Genomic DNA, 17,121 nt, shown 5'->3' on the forward strand with positions numbered 1-17,121 from the left:
TGATGGATGTGGAGGGAATAAATCTATATGGTATTTTAAGATCACCAGGGAAATCTGAATTTTTGGCATTGCGTATTTCATACCCAATCCGTTGCAAACCTGCATTCCCTTCTGTAGGTGGAAATCCATGTTATATAAGGCTCATATTTGCAAGGTGTGGGGATATTTGCTTTTCTTAGAGCTTAATTTTGGAGCTCCCAAATTAGGAGCTGAGAACATTAATTTCTTGATGAAGTGGGCATGATGAGCTATATTCCCATGCCTAGATCCCACAGAGGTCTCCATGCTAGTCAGGTACAGACAGAAGTGTCCTTGAATGATTCTGAAGAGTAACTCAGTGGGTTTGAAGTAATGTTGATAGATGACCACCTACTACCAGCCATAGGAAATCTGAGGCAAGCAGAAATGGAAGAATTTAAGCTGACTCCTAATTTAGACTGCTTTCATCCTATGTGCTGTATGCCTTGCTGCACACCAATGTAGTTGCACATCATTCTGGTGGCCCTGTTCTATTTTCCTCCAGCTGATGTCAACACCATCCTATGGATGCGTCTTCTCATTCCTTATCAGCATGTTGAACTTAGTGTGAGCCCTATTTTATAATTTAAGAACCTATTAAGATGCTTTTGACTCTCTAAATGGCTTTTTTTATATTGTTGTTGTTTAATTTACAAAGTGAACATCAGGGTCAGCAGGTGCTCATTTCCCATGAAATCAAGATGACTTTTGACAAAGTACCAGCTCTGCATGTACCACTTCCCTTTAGTCAGGCAATTGCACTAAGATAAAGCAGAAATCCCTTCTCCAGAGAGTCTAGGAGAGGCTGTGTGTCTCTGTTTTTTGGTGTTCTTATTGTTTTGGTTTTCTTGGAAATGTGTTTCAGAATTATTAATCCTGTGCTAATGTCACACGGTAACTTCACATTTTCTCCATTTCTACAGCACCGACAAGAGGTACCTGCAGCTATTTTAAATTTTACCCTCAAAAGAGCTTCTCTTCCCAGTGAAACAACTCAAACATGAGAGTCTGTAAAGAAAATGATATGGGAATGGTAAAGAAAATACATGAAATTTCAGCCCTGTTTGCCATATTTCAAATTCAGAAACCAGAGCTAGGCAAAGGAGTTCTATTATCCCAGAATTTCTAGAAAAACCAGGGAGAGTGTCCTGATTGTATATTATATGTCTATATGAAATGCTTTGGTTTTGTTGTGTGATTTTCATCCAGACATCCTAACAAACCGGCAAAGTGGAATGCCATTTTCTTTGATGTGACAGAGAAGGAAAACGAGGCAAGGACCTAAAAGTGAACGTGGTTCCATTGCAGGTCAGTGACAGAGCTGGGAGCAGCAGCAGCAGCAGCTCTGCTGGGGAAAGAGCTTCTAGCCTCCAAACCTGCCCTGTAGTATTTGGCAAAACCATCAAAGCAACTTCTGCTTTCCAGGGAGTTGTCTTGTGGCCAGCATTTTCATAAATAGCCATTTCGTCAGGAAAGCACTCATCTGCTCGAGGCTATGGGAAGAACCCAAATATTACCCTAAAAAATTAATATATAAACTCTATACCCTTTAGAGAAGTCAAAATATGTCCAACAGCTGTGGCATTAAACATGCTGCTGGTTGTGTGGGTGGTCTTTGCTGGCACTTGGGTTTATGCCTCCTCTTTCCTCCTGCTCTCACCGTTTTTATTTTGTGAAAGAGAAGAAGAAAGGACGTACGGAGTTATTTTAGGTTGCAGCAGCAGCACTCTGAGCTTGTTTACACCTGAGTTAGCCTTTTGGGCTTGGTCCCTCTTGCTGCAGTGAGCAGATGGCTGAGGTGTGGAAAGCGAGGATGAAAGGCTCAGCAAGTCAACCTTCTGCAGTTCAGGGCTCTTGAAACTGGTCCCGTAGGAGGTGACCTCTAGAACTGCAACTACAGCTTTCCACTGGGGTTTCCCAGACACCAGCAAAATTTCTGTGTCTCTATGCAAAGTCTGGTGCTTTACAGTGCTCCATCGAGGAACGGTGAGAAAAAAATCTAGTCTGGATGTAGGAGTGCTTCAGACCTGCTTAATTGGTAGTCTTGCCTCCTAATTATAAGAAAACCATGAAATAGTCAGTTTGCACCCCTCCCCCCCAAAACTTGTTATGCAGCTTTGTGAATATGGCAAAAGGATGGAATCTCATGCATCTTTCAACTAAATGTTTATACGAGTTCACTTATGACTGCAAATGCATGACATTTTATAAGTGTTTACATTTCCCCATGTATGACAGACAGCTAAAATATCATGCATTGCCTAAAGATGGTACTACCACTTCAGCTTCTGGTTAGAATGGGTTTTTCCTGTTTCTTTCCTGACTGTGTGCTGGTAGTGAAAGATGACTGTTCAGGTCTTTTTGTCATGGGCTATAAGGGGAAGACCTGGCAAGCTGATGGAATGTCAGTGTTTTTTTTTAACATTGGCCAGCAATATGGTAACTGTGAAAGACACAAATCTTTGCCATGACTGGTCAGGAGGAACATCAGTTGTGGAAATAACAGCAGTCAAAATCTGAGCCAAAGAGCTGAGTTCCAAAGGGGGGCTGCAAGAAAGGACACGCAGTGACAGGACAAGGGGGAAACTGCTTTAAAATATCAGAGGGCAGGGTTAGGTGAATATTGAAAGGAAATTCTTGGCTATGAGGATGCTGAGGCCCTGGTAGAGAGGCAGCAGAGAAGCTGCCCCATCCCTATCCTGGCAGGGATACTCCAGGCCAGTTTGGATGGGGTTTGGAGCAACCTGGCGTAGTGAAAGGTGTCCCTGCCTATGGCAGGGTGTGGAATGAGATGGACTTCAAGGTCCCTAAGGTCCCTTCCAACACAAAAATCTTGTGATTATGTGATTTATTTTGAAAGGAGGTTCAGACAAGTAGTGTTGGGTGCCTGGGCATGGCTGGAATGACTCCTCCTTTGCAGTCACTGTCTGCCGGTTTGGGGGGACTGTATCACTGGTGCTGGCAAAGAACTGCTTGGGCCCAGAAGCTCTTGACAAAATCCCACTTCAAAACCCAGCTCATGCAACTCTTCAGTTCCCCATCCACCACCCTGCATCAGGTACAGCTCAGCCAGAAGCTAGAAGCACTACCACAAATTAGTTTCTTTCCATTGGCTCCATCACAGACACAGCGGTGAACACCAAGGCTTTGCTTGGTGGCATTTTGACAGTTGTCAAAACTTTCCCCACAGGCATGAATTGTTCCTCTGTGGTCCCACTCTGAGCAAAGAGTCTGATCCTCCACAGTATTTTGTCTCCGCTGCTGATCCTCCACAGTATTTTATTTCTCCATGTTCATGTGCTTCCTACCAGGTTGAGGCTGGGGAAATAGTGCAGCAGTCAGCTGGGAGAGCCACTGCCAGCTCATTCACAGTTTTTACTCCAAATCTATGGTTTTTTGCTAGTGCAACTTTTCAGTTTTAAGCTTACTTGGTCCAGTTGTGGACAACTGCAAATAATATCACAGAGAGGTATTTACCTTGAGGGAAAAAAAAAAAAAGAAGAAAGAGTTAAGAGAAGATTTAGCAGCTATGGCAATGTGGAAGAAAGATGAAATAATTGGTGACAGCTGGCCTTCTACTGAATTTGACGACTATACAGAGGATTTTTTTTTAAATTTCTGATGCTGAAGACAATTAATTGTCAGTCACTTCTACCTGATCTTGGGTGACTATACAGTGTCTTTCCTGTTCCTTAAGCCAGCAAATACATATGAATTGCAGAGTATGTACCGGATAATCTTCAGAGGATCGTAATGTTTGTAGCTCTAGTACAGTTAAGCCAAGCCCAGTGGAAGATCTGATTTTGTTATTTAACCTCTCTAGAATAAATAAATAAATACAGGAAAGAGAGCTTATTTACTCTGAGGAGTTAATTTAATAAGTCAGGAAGGGTTAAGTAGTTGGTGCAGAAAGAGCTGTTCAGGTTAGGAAGGGAGCAAACCCCAAGTGCAGAGAGGGAAGGATTCTCACCTTGCTGCTGAAGTGCTGCTTCAGAGAGGAGCTGTGACCCTTTTCCTTTAGTGCCACAGGATGTTTCCCATTTTACAGCTGTTTATGTATCTAACTGTGCCCTCATTTATGTCTGTACAATTCTGCAGCACTTTCAGTGCTCTCTGAAGACTTAAGGGTCTGGGACAGCATTAGGTAACAGCACATTTTGGAGTCCATATTCACTTCCAAAAAAGAAACTAAGTGGGAATTTTTTTTTCCTTTGTCTTGCTCAGTCTTATTAGCCAGCCTGTGTCTAGTATTTCAGGAATAAAATACCTGAGAGAGAGCTTAGACCGAGGTGTTGAACAATCTAAATATAAGAATGGGTATAATTGGCGTATGTATAAATTATATGAATACAGCAGCTGGTGGTACAACTACAAGGAAGGTCAAGCCTTAGAGAGAAAAACATGATTTTGCTTAAAATAGCCAGACTTTTAAGGGAATTCAGCTGTTAGACCCGGGTCCCTGCTGATCAAGTGTCAGCTGCATTTTTCAGACTGTAAAACCTGGCCAGTTTTCCCCTTGGGATGAGAGTAAGGTGTATTCCTGGAATGAACTCAACATTCTGTTTGCTCAAAGTCCTGCCCCTATCCCAACTCATTAATGTCAGTCTTAAAAATGCCTGAGCTCATTCTCATCAAAAATTTTAAAATATTTCTCCATGGGAAGGAGATGAAAATTTTCAACAGACTAAAATTTATCTCAATCTGGCAAAGTGAATGTAATTAAAAATGTAATTTAATACTGGGAAATACTGAGCAACCTTTGCACTGTTCTTGGTGGCACTGTTTGCTTTGCATACAGTTTCTCTAGAAAATAATAGCCAAACTGCAGATAACAAAGACATCCCCACCCACAGCAATGAGGTTGGAAAGAAATTATCTTTAAGGTCCCTTCCAAACCAGGACATTCTATGATTCAATGATTCTGTGATAAAGCATAGCTAAGATTATCTAAATTAAACACCACTACTTTGTTTTGTTTATGCAAATCACACCACCAAAGATGAAAAGATCTGATATTAAGATGATGCTGCTCGATGCAGTACAACGTGAAGGAGCACTTACTCAATGTCTGTAATTAAGGCTGTCTGAATCTGTACCTGGAATGCTTATGGATAAGGCAGAGTCTGTGTGCCTTCACTTTGTAAAGTTTTGGGGTAAATTCAGACTCCCACACTTTTGGCCTGGTGTTTGGCTCCCGGGTGTCATCACTCTGCTACAGCCCTGAGCGCTTCATCTCATCCAATTAAACCCTTTCAAGTGGGGTTGTTTTTTCACCAATTTTTCAGTGCCTGATGAAGCAGGATTCATTCTGCTGGTCGATAATGTCCTTGGTACAGACATTGACAGTGGCTGTGCTTTCCTGCTGGTTTCTTTTCCATCTGGAGTGGTTTTGGACATATGCTGCCTCACGTGGTATTCCCAGCCACCTGCTGACTGATGCTGTCAGCTTCATGACAGCAGTCTTGGCTAAATATTTGCAGACCAAACTCCCTGGAGTATTTGTTGCTTCAAGGAGGAGGTTAATGATGCTGCTATTAGAGCTCTGTGCTAAGAGCTGCAATGGTTTGAACATATGGGGGATTTTTTGTAGTTAGTTTGTACATGACAATGTCCTCTCTCCAGGAGTGATCGATTGTGGATGTGTAGGGAGGGACAGAGGGATGAGGCCAACACATTGCCAGCATTTTTCCAATACCTTTTGCATCTTCTGGCAAGATGCCATCTTAGCCAGAGGCCTGATAACACACGTTAACACAGCCTATAACGTGCATTAGACAACCTGAGGATGAGGGAAGCTGACTGTACTTTCAAGCCAGGAAAACAGGGATAGACCAATGCTCATCCCTGACACCTTTTCATGGCACCCTTACAGATGATACTGGCTGAAGGGTGGAAGGGAAATCCTACATGGAAACAGGATGTGGAGAGAGAACACTATAGCTATTGCAAAAATATGGGTAAGGGAGCAGGGTTCATTGTTTTTTGGGAAGAAATTTCCTTCCTGTCCCTCTCAATTCAGCTCTGATACACATTAAGTTCTGGGGACAGCTCTAGGCCCCTCAGGACAAGAGAGACATTGAGGAGTTGGAGTGTGTCCAGGGCAGGGAACAGAGCTGGGGAAGGAGCTGGAGCCCCAGGAGCAATTGAGGGAGCTGGAAAGGGGCTCAGCCTGGAGAAAAGGAGGCTCAGGGGGACCTTGTGGCTCTGCACAACTCCTGACAGGAGGGGACAGCCGGGGGCATTGGGCTCTGCTCCCAGGGAGCAGGGACAGAAGGAGAGGGAATGGCCTCAGGTTGGGCCAGGGGAGGTTTTGATTGAATATTAGGGAAATTTTCTCAACCAAAAGAGCTATCCAACCTCAGAACAGGCTGCCCAAGGTGGTGATGGAGTCCCCATGCCTGTATGGATTTGAAAGTCACATGGATGTGGCACTTGGGCACATCCAGCTTGGGTTAGTGGTGGCCTTGGCTGTTCTGGGGGAATGGTTGGATTTGATGTCCTTGGAGGACTTCTCGCACCCAAATGATTCTGTGGTTCTGTGACATTTTACACTGCTCACCCAGAGTGCATGAGAAACTCCCCTGACCTAGCAGGTGAACCAAGTAGCATTTATTTTTTCCTAGAGAGTGGCAGGCTTTAGGATGGCTTGGGCTGTACGACCTTCCAAAATCATCCCTGATACTCGGCTCCTCCAACTGCTGCTAAACATCCGTGGCAGGAGCAGGCAGACCTGTGGGCAGCATTTCAGGGAGGTGCAACCAAGAACTGGCTCTTTCTAATGGTTTAATGGAGCATTTTTAAAATTTTGTTTGAACTGACACCCAGAATAACACTTTGTGCTTCTGTGCAGCCCTTAATCCTTGGTGCTTCTGCTGGCAGTTCTGTGTGTACAAGGCATTTTCAGGTAAAACGCTGAATGGAAATGCAGTTTAAATGATTAAGCAGGGATTCAAAGCTAAATTGGTTTAGGTTACTCCATCACTGCTGAAGGTCATTATTCGTATGCCTCTCCTGTGATCAGTATCCAGGATTTCTGTCTGTTCCTAAGAACTCACCTGTGAAAAGGGTGCTGTTAGCTGATCAAAAGGGAAGACTATTATCTACAAACACTCAAAATTTCCATTCCAAATGTGACTTTTATTTAGGTGATGGGGTCAACTCTTTTTAATTCACCTTCATTAAAAAAATAAATATTTACTTGTATAAATGCTTATTTTATGTACTTTTGCAAACAAAACTGCATTATAGAGGCTTTCTGGTTATCAACCCATCAAGAAGTGGCAAAACTCTCATGGAATTGGCTCCATTGTCTGTGCCCATGCAGAGGAGATGAATGCAGGGATTAAAAAATGCTGTGCTCAAATATGTACCAGTTCTTGCAGACCATTAACCCAACCAGGGAACAAAGTGTTCTGAATGATTGTACATTTGCAGTGCCACAAGCAGCACAGCCTGCAGGCAATTACTCAGCTGAAAAAAATCTGAAAACAGCTTCAGATTAAAAAAAAATTAAATTAAAAAATATATATTTAAGAATTTCACATATTAGTCTTTGATGAAGCTCCTTGGATATTTCTTACAAAGCAATTGGGAAAAATGCTGCAACAGTATATGGAAAAAATAGAGCTGCTTGAGCCAATCAAGTATGTCAAATAACAAACCCAACCAAAACATATTTCTGGAGTTGCCCTGGCCTGTTATTTCAGATTAATGACAGGTCTCTGGTGAAATTCAAAAGATCCTTAGACTAAGCTTATGGTCTAAAATCCCTGGGTTTGAGATCAGTCAAGCCTGAACATTGCAAATTTAGTGCTGCAATTTCCAAGTCATATTTTTCCTGCTTTATTTGTCACCAGGGTGGTGCAAGCCAGTGTGCCTCATTGTTTGGTGTAACAAGTTCTTTATGGTAATCTGGCTGTGAATGTCTCATCCTAGTCCTAGCCTGGACCAGACTCTGACATAGCCCAGCTGTAATTTCTCCTATTCTTTCACTCTTTCCTTTTTTTAGCCCACATTTCAGTGTAGCCATTCACTGTGGGATATTCCCTCACTCACTCCCTCCCCGTGCAATTGGCAGTGCTAGAAGTAAGGGCTGGATTTTTCTTTCCCATTGCTGTTGATGCTGCAGATCCATCTCAAGGGAAGAGACTTGTCAAAACTCTTCCTACCTTTCGACAGCAAGACTTCCCAGGGGTTTGACTCCTGGGCTGTGTCACGTTTTCCAATGCTTCCCCAAGCTGTTTTGGGATGCAATAAGCATCTGCTCAGTGGGCACTTTTGGATGCCCTGCAGAAGGAGGTTTGCTCCCCAGCATCCATCCCAGCAAATAAGAGAGCCCAGCAGGGCGGCAGGACTGCCACAAACCAGCAGCCAGAGGGACTGGTGCACTGAGAGCTTTGGGCTGATTATTCTCACTTAATACTTCCATGCCATCTCCGTAGCAGTCTGCAGCACTGCATCGATCTCCGAGCCAATGCGGGGAGAAGCTGCTGTCATTACGATGCTCATTCAAGCCTGACAGACTAATTGCCTTGCACTCGCTGGCTGTTTTCACTCCAGCAGCCAGGCTGGGGGAGGCTGAGCCGGGTTTAATTGCCTCTTGTCTTCGCGGCAAGGTTAACCATTTTAGCCTTTTTGTACACTGGCGTTGCTCCTGGCACGGGGTGTGAAACAGCAGAATGGACGAGGAGGAGGAGGAGGAGGAAGGCTGGGTTTAGCATGGGTTTAGCAGAACACAAAATGACCTGTAAGTAAGGCATATGCAGGTCCTTCAGCAACCTGCAGAGTGAAGATCAGCAAGCAAAGCCAAACCCCTTTGCTGGGATTATTAATATTCATTAACTTTCTACGTGCAAACCGCTTGTCGCCGTGGCTTTGGGCTGCTCGAGTGCTGTGGTTTCTTGTTCATTTTAACACAGCTTCTGGATTTTGCTGTGTTTAATGATCCATAGCCATGCTTAGCAGCCCAGGGAAAATGGGGCCCATCAGGGAGGGCAGGTGGGAGAGGCTGTGTCTTCAGAGCTTTGCCTTGATGTTATTCATAGTGCTTTTGTGGAAAATACGAGCTCAGAAAAGGACAGAGCTGCTTGCCAAGGATCACACTGCAGGCTAGAGGCAGAACTGGGAATTAACTTCTACATCCCCTGACCTGGGCCAATAGACTTTATTTTTTTGCACTTGCACCTGTGAAATACAAACTGCACATTTAACACTTCCCCCAGAAAAGTCAAACTATTTCCTGCCTACAAATGTTTTACTAGGAATGAGATGCAAATTGTAGGACCAAGCACCAAAGTTTCAGCAGTTGTTTAAAAAAGTGATGGGAGATGGACCTGGAAAGTTGGATGTGGTTAGATGCTTTTATCTCTGGCTGAGTCCTGGGCAGATCTGTGGCCACACAGGGAACTTGCTGGAGCCCTTTGCTCCACCACCAGGAGCAGGTCTGCTTGATGCCTGGAGGCTAGGATGACAGGAGAGGACATGTCTGGGAGTGGGACTCTGAGACACAAAGCATATTTCATTTCCCCCAAAGCTTCTGCCTCAGCTTCTGGAAGAACTCTTGGAGTCTGAGAAGTAAAAAAGTCTGCTGAATGTCAGTGCTTAGAGCACCTGTCACTGGGGTTGAGGGCACTGAAAACTAGGTCTTTCCAGCATTAGGAATGACACGTCTTTATCCTTACACGCTAGCACTTGGGTGCTTGCTGTCAAGGCTGCTGGTTTTTCACCTTTCCTTTTGATGCATGTGCATTGCAGGAGCAGCACGGCCTTTGAGAGGAGCAAAACAGATGTGTTCCGAGTGAAAACCAATAATGTCGGACAAATAAAGAAAATAAGGTACCCACACAACGCTGCTACCACGACAACTGCTCTGTGAGGTGCTAATAGGATGACAGGCTGTAGAGGTTTAAGCATTGCCATGTATTATTCATTATTTCTTAACGTGCTCCCATCAAGGTGAAGTTAAGGGGTGGTAAAAGCTTGTTTACTGCCGAAGATTTGAACTGAAGTGTGAAATCGCCTACGGTATTGCTTATAAGTATCCATGCTCCCCACCAAGAATTGTACTTCTGTCATATGCAATCATGGGGAAAGATGTTTAGGACTGTTTTTATGTCCCAATGGAGGCAAATGGGGTTTGCCATCCACTTTTTCTAACTTAGCATAATGTAAATTATAATTATTGTGTTTAACCACTGTCTGACTGACTGATAAAAAATTTAAAATTAGTTAGTAGTACAAAGAAAGCTGGGAAGAGGTGGTTAAAACAATGCAAGAGGAGAATAGAGTGGGAGGGGTACTGGATGGGAAGGGAGTCCCTTATGTATTAGATATGCAGTACAAGGTGAATGAATGCATATGTTGAATGAATGTGGAGGTGGAGGTATGTTTGTGAGCATCTCCTTGCAGATAAAAGATTCACCTGTGATCTCTGCCCATATGAAAGGTTGTTATTTTTAATATACCGTGTAAAAGCACATAAGTTCCTTGAAACTCTTTGGATAGACAGCCATAAACAGGAATTATGTGTACAGTTGCTCTAGCCTTGCCTAGTAAGTAATATTCCAGAAAATTATGGTGCTAGTAGCCAGTCTAAACCAGAATACTAAAACAGGGTTGCTCTTCCTCTAGGATCGAGCATGACAACACCGGACTGAACGCGGGATGGTTCCTCGACCGTGTGATCGTGACTGACATGAACAGACCTCACCTCCGGTTTTACTTCCCCTGCAACAACTGGCTGAGCAAGGAGGATGGGGATGGGCTGTATGTCAGAGACCTCATTGGCAGCCTGAATCCCATGGATGTGCCCAAAAGTAAGGTTTTTTTTAAAAAAAGAAACCAAACATCTTGGCTTTCTGGTGACTTGTAGGAAAGGACAGGGTTGCTTTGAGATGATCTCATCACATAAAAAGTAATTGTGTAGTCTAAGCTAATTTAAGTTTTCTTTATAGTCAGTGGAGAGAGATATAGGAAGATGCAAGATGACTCAAGAGGGTAATTTCTTCTTTCAGTGTTAGATCTGATGTCCTAGGGTGGGATAAATCACTATTTGGAGAAGCTACACTCGTTTGTCGAGTACTGAGGGATCTGTGATGACAACATTAAATTAGATTGAATACCTACTTGTAGATGAGAGGCATCCTACCCTGAAAGATGTCGCTGGTACCCCTGTGTGCTACCCAAACAGGCAGCCTGGTTGCAGTCCTGTTCATAAAGTGAAGTGTTTCCAGTCTCTGGTGATGTCCTGCAGGAAATTTCCATAGAGGACCCAACCCTTTTGCAGTAACTCTGCACCAGTTTTCCTGTAACTCCACACTGGTTTTGCTGTATGTTGTATGATACCCACACTGAGCTGGTGCCTGTTTTTTCAGCGTGGTTTTAAGCTAATGATGTTGAAGTGAGGCTGGGATAGTTTGCACACCAGACACGTACTCCCAAATTGGTACCAGTGCCGGCCACGCAGTGATGTATGGTGCATGTAACGTGAGTGATCAAGATGTGAAAGGGGAGCCAGCAAACTAGCCTCAGGTGGGATGTCAGCACTCCATCTGCAAGTGCTAATGAGGAAACAGAGTTGTGTGCTCCTCATAGACTCATCAGGGCACTGCTCCTTTCTGGGAGCTTAATTTTGGGCGTGGAAGTGAAGGCCATCAGCCACAGGTCTGTGGGGAAAGAGAGCTGTGTGGTTCAGTGCTAAAAAGAGGAAACTTGTGCTTTTGCCAGGATTGAATCTTATTGAGAATAATTAGTAGACGTCTTGCAATAATGTTGCTGACATTACCACTTAGGAGCAATTATTTGGTAAAACCAATTTATTGCCAGACTTAAGCAGTGCTGTGAGCATTGATAGATGCTCTAGAAGGGCAAAATATTGTTATTTTTATTGAGGTCATGTTAATGGTGAAAGAATACATTAAATTGACCTGGAATCATTTAGTAATTTTGCACTATTGAGACACAACTTTCTAAAAGAGTGCTGGTATGTTGAATATGTAACCATTAAAAGATACTGCTTGTGAGCTAGCATGCACAAATAATATTCATTGACAAGAAATGTATATTGGAGCATTTTAAAAACACAGATATCCCCAGGGCGGCTGCCACAAGGGAATGAGATAATGTCTGGAGACATTATCTGCCAAAAACCCACCCAGTTACTACTGGGGCTGTGTGTGCTGAAGTATCTTGCTGCTTTTTTAATCAAATTGATTTGTGAAATGGAGAATCTAAGGATGCTCGAGGGGCAGGAGGGCTCTGAAGAAGGTAGTGTATGAGTCAAAGCAATGTACCATAAAGGAGAGGTTCCCTTGAGGAGGAAGTCAACCATTCAATCTTAATAGATCTTTAAATGGCACAACACCCTATCCAAATTTATTATTGCCACTGCTTGGGAGAAATGATTCAAGGGAACGTGTGTGATTTCCTACATCCTGTTCAACACCTGTCTCACAGCAGGAAAAGACTCGTGGGCTAAACCCTCAGCTGGTACAGGAGACTGCAGCTCCAATGAAACTGCTGGAGCTGCTTTGCATTTCACAAGCAGAACAGCCAGTCCCGAGCGCTCGCTCTTCTGGAGAAGTGACTCTGGGATGTGGATGAGCTGCTCTCCACGTGCTTGGCCTGGGATAAATACGAGTAAGATCATCTCCCGAGCGTGAAAGAAGGGATTTAGGCAGGCATTTGTCAGAAATGCATCAGCTCTCACCACCTTTATCAGAGATAAACCCCCACGCCTGAGTGGCACAGGCTGGGCTCTGCAGCCAGTCGCGCCCAGGCGGGAGCTGGGCTGAGGCCAGAGGCTGGGTGAAGGGTTGGATGCCTTCCAGGTGGCAGGTCTGAATCCGTAAGAGGAGAGGGTTAGCTCAGCTATCTCAGGTTGCGGTTCCCCTTGAACCATAATTAATGAAAGATAAACATCTCCAGACTGCTGTGGTGAATTGTCAGCTGCATATGTAAATGTATCTGAATTAATATGCCTCCCTCCGGATCCGTAAAGGTCTGAAATGAGATTGTGATATGATTTTTGTTGTACATACAAGTCGTTTGCCCTGAATTTGATTGTGTTTTAGGGTATTTTGTTTTTCTTTCCAATGGATTAAATAGTTATGTTTACTCTTTGAGTATTAATATTTTCTAGGCCCCTAGATAATGAAAAATTATGTAAGTTTATGTAAGGAAAGATAAGTAATTCCTTCCTAAGTCTGTGTTCCCACTAGCAGTTCAGTGCCATATTCTTCTCATTTGTAGTTAAGTCTCTTCAATCACATCTTCAATCCATTTATTACTTCAGTTTTTCTTTATAAACCACTCAGACACTGTTGTTGCCAAACTTAGCTTCATGCTTTGCTTTCATACTCCATTTGCTGTCACAGTCAGGAATGTTTTGGAGGGAATCAAACAAGTTTCCTCCAGGTTCCCTTTCCTGCAGCACCCTCAGCTTTTGATCTTCTCCTGGAGAACTTTCCTGTCTTTGTCATGAGGATTTACCTTCCTCTTTTGAACTGGAGGTCACTGCTGGGACCTTCTCTGTGCTTTGTGTGGGAAGGATGTAGGCTTGAAAAAAATAAACTCCTTTTCTTTGCCATATCTTTGATTCATTGAAAAGGCATCTGAAGCCTATTTGAAGGGGGGCTGTTGATGCTTATACCAAAACTGACTAAACTATGGGCAGACTCAGCCTCTTTCTTGGTGAGGAGCGCAAGCCAGATAGAGAATTCCTGTAGACTGTGAGTTTTGGAGAGGTTTATTTTAAGGGAGAGGGGGTTTTAAGGGGTGGGGGAAGAAGAATAATTTAAAAATGCAGAAAAGAATGTGTGGCAACAAAACAGTCGATGATAGATGATAGATAGATAGATAGATAGATAGATAGATGGATGATAGAGTGGAAAAAATGGACACACACACTCAAAACCCAAAAGTAGAGTACTTTTCATGATCCAAATAGAACTACCGTGGATGTCTGACTTGGCAGTTGTAGACACCTGAGTGATTGCATTTACTTATCTGAATAAAATGCCTCCTGTCAGGTTCCCTGTGGAACGCCACACGTTTCTCAAGGAGAACAGGTTACAACTTAAGTGTTGCCGCTTGAATGACCCTCTATCCCCTGTATTCACATCCATGGCATCGTATGCCCACGGGCCTTTGACAGGGATAGTGTCACAGATTCTTATTTACCCAGCAGCTTCTATTGGCAGCCTGGATTAATTTACACTACAGGTATTAATTACAAGGGAGGGCTATTGTTCAGCTTCGTGCTGCTTCACTTGAGTTTATGAAGCCTTAGGATTGTATGGCTGTGGCTGAGCCTTAGTGCAAGGGACAGGCTCAAAACCGGAGGCAGGTGCCGGTTTACCTTTGAGTGTTGCAGGTTTTGGATCACTCTGAGGGTGTCTGATGTCCTGCCAAAGTGGTGGGGGTGCATTCATAACAGCTTGCAGCTGTGCTGGGAGATCTACTGGCCCCATGGAGGTGTAAAAGGACATGAAATTCAGGGGTCAGTTGGAGAAGCCCTCCAGGATCACAGAGTCCGACTGTTTCCCCAGCACTGCTCAGCCCACACTGACCCATGTCCCCAAGTGCCACATCCACGTGGCTTTTGAACCCCTTCAGGGATGGGGACTCCCTGGACAGCTGTGCCAGTAACTGAAGTTCCCAACCCCTTGTTTGATACTTGCAGAGTTTTCAGGAATCATTTGTACCACGCAGTGGACAGATCCCCATGTCCCCCACCCCATGGTGACTCTCATTTACTTGGATCTTGCCAGCCTTTGCCTCATGGTATTCATCCCTGCAGGTGGGACTCCAAGGCTGTGTCTTTCTCCATCCCTATGTGTGATGAATACAGCTTTTTATCACCTGGCTGGAAAGCAGGGAGCCCTGAGAGCTGGTCTTGATGTGGGTTGCAGGGTTTCTCAAGACATAATACCAAAACATATCTGCAAGGCTAAGTTTTGTACAGATTCATAAAAGATGCTGAGGTTTGGTTGGGTTAGATGACATGTTTTTCATCCAACAATAAACATCTTTTCTCAAGGGGCTGACCATAGCCAGTTAAGGCTACTCAGCTGCTTGAGGTTATTCTGGGTTCTGTGCAGTGTAACCTCCAGTTATGCTCAGAACAAGGGAAATAGGTATTGGCTGTTCTTGATTTCCCTTGAAACCTCTCGCTAATCAAACAATGCTCTGTACATGCTTCACTCTGAGAAAGCAGAATCATTCATTTGCAATGGGGATGTTCACTCACTTGGTCCTTAAAATCATGCTCAAGATCACAGTGAGCTGAAAATTAATTCAGTCTCCTGTGCAATTCTATCTTACGCTAACCTGTCAAATTTTGGTCAAGTCTTTGCAACCTGCCTGTTGCAAATGAAGTTGAGAACCAAGGACTGGCTTTCATCTGGCTTTTTGGCCATCAGCACCCTGAAATTATTTAGGATTGGACATGACGGGTTATAAATGTGCTTGGTACAGCAACTCATGTCAAACTCTTTCAAGGCTGAATATTCTCAGTAGCACAGAATTGCACGTGTGACACCAGACTGAAGAACTACTTTAATCTCTACTATTTCTGGGCAAAGTTTAATCCTATTTGGTCTATTAATAATGAAAGTGAGTAGCACATTGGAGTGTCACACTTCAGCCTTGAGGATGGAAGAGTTCCAACACAGTTGCATTGTGTTTCATTTTTCCATATTTAAATGTGTTGAAAATTGGCCACCTATTGCTATTCTTTATTATTATTGCTATTATATTTTTAAAAAAGGATGACAAGAGGAGATCAAATATAGCTGTTCTTTATCTAGGGGTGGGTCTTTTACAGTCAGACACAACATTTCAGCTTTGCTGAAACAAGAAGCAAAGGGAAAGGGAAAGTTGTTGCTTGGGTCAGTTCTGGCCTGATTTGGGGCTGATGCATGGTGCATCTGAGAGTTTGCATGGATATGTCCTAAGGGTAATGGCTGTGGAGTCACAATGAGCAGCTGGGATTTGGATTCTAGTAAAGAGGTGAAATTAGAGTGTTGAAATTTCCCTGCGTACTCATGCAGGCAGAGGGGGGGGTCTTGCCTTTAAAACATTCGAAAAATGTCTATTATCAAAGCATTTACCTGCTCTAGGTATTCTTTGAGGTTTTCAGATCCACTATGACCTAAAGCTCATGTATTTGAGCTGTGAATGTGATCTTACTCCTTTGCTCTTTGGAGGATTCTTGGCTTAAGGCTTCACAGTTCGTTGTCCAGAGTTTTAACGTTGGCTGTTGGCTGACTTGAAGGCTTATGAGCACTGACCTGGCTGTGACTTGAGGAAACATCTGAAGCAGCAGGTGTTGGTGCACATGATTCACTTTGAATCAGAAGCTAAAGCCTTCCTTCCATCCTGGGATGTACATGTCCTTAAGGGCTGGTCTGGATCAGAACTAAAATTGTGGCCAGTATTTCCCAATTATGTTAGAAGCTCAGGTAAGGAGCAGAATTTGGGATGTGAGGCACCAGTTGATGATGTCCTGTTGGATTTGCAATGTCATTTTATAAAAGGTTGGGTTTGAAGAAGAACATTGGTCCCTCATGGATGAGTCCTTATCCCTGGAGGGATTTAAAAGCTGTGTGGATGTGGCCCATGGGGACACGGGTCAGTGGTGGCCTTGGCAATGCTGGGGGAATGGTTGGACTCAATGGTCTTGGAGGGCTTTTAAAACCTAAGTGACCCTTGGATTCCCCTGGGTTTTGTTTCAAAATGAGGTCACACAATTTCGTGCTTTTGGAAGATTTCGTGATGGGAAAAATGAAAAAAGATTATTTCTAAGGATGCAGAAGTTGAGTAAGATGGAATGAAATATTAATATGTGTTATCTTCTCATCAAAATGCATCTTTATTTGCTCTGAAAGTGTATAATCAGCACAGGAAAATGCAGTTAAATATATTTATGAAATACATACTAGTTGTTTGCTTCTGAGTAATGGCAAGTACCCTCTGTGTTCAGGATGAGGCCTTGCTGTATGGTGAAACATTCAATAAACAGGGTTTGTAGAAGGAGTGATATATTTTACCACCCCATTTATAACACTGGGGAAAAAAATTGTCATGCTATCTGGCATACTGAGT

The 17,121-nt window shown here is 43.5% G+C and overlaps 1 protein-coding gene across 1 annotated transcript in view; it reads left to right on the forward strand.

Moving 5' to 3' along the window:
• The window catches only part of LOC137464842 (lipoxygenase homology domain-containing protein 1-like), a 58,339-nt gene that overhangs the window by 16,106 nt on the left and 25,112 nt on the right, over positions 1-17,121 (forward strand). Inside the window, exons 4-5 of the mRNA XM_068176395.1 lie at positions 9,772-9,852; positions 10,648-10,832. Coding sequence (XP_068032496.1) covers positions 9,772-9,852; positions 10,648-10,832 — 266 coding nt within the window. The remainder of the gene's footprint in view (positions 1-9,771; positions 9,853-10,647; positions 10,833-17,121) is intronic.

This window comes from Anomalospiza imberbis, chromosome Z (genome assembly GCF_031753505.1).
Source record: "Anomalospiza imberbis isolate Cuckoo-Finch-1a 21T00152 chromosome Z, ASM3175350v1, whole genome shotgun sequence".
NCBI classification, from domain to species: Eukaryota; Metazoa; Chordata; class Aves; order Passeriformes; family Viduidae; genus Anomalospiza; species Anomalospiza imberbis.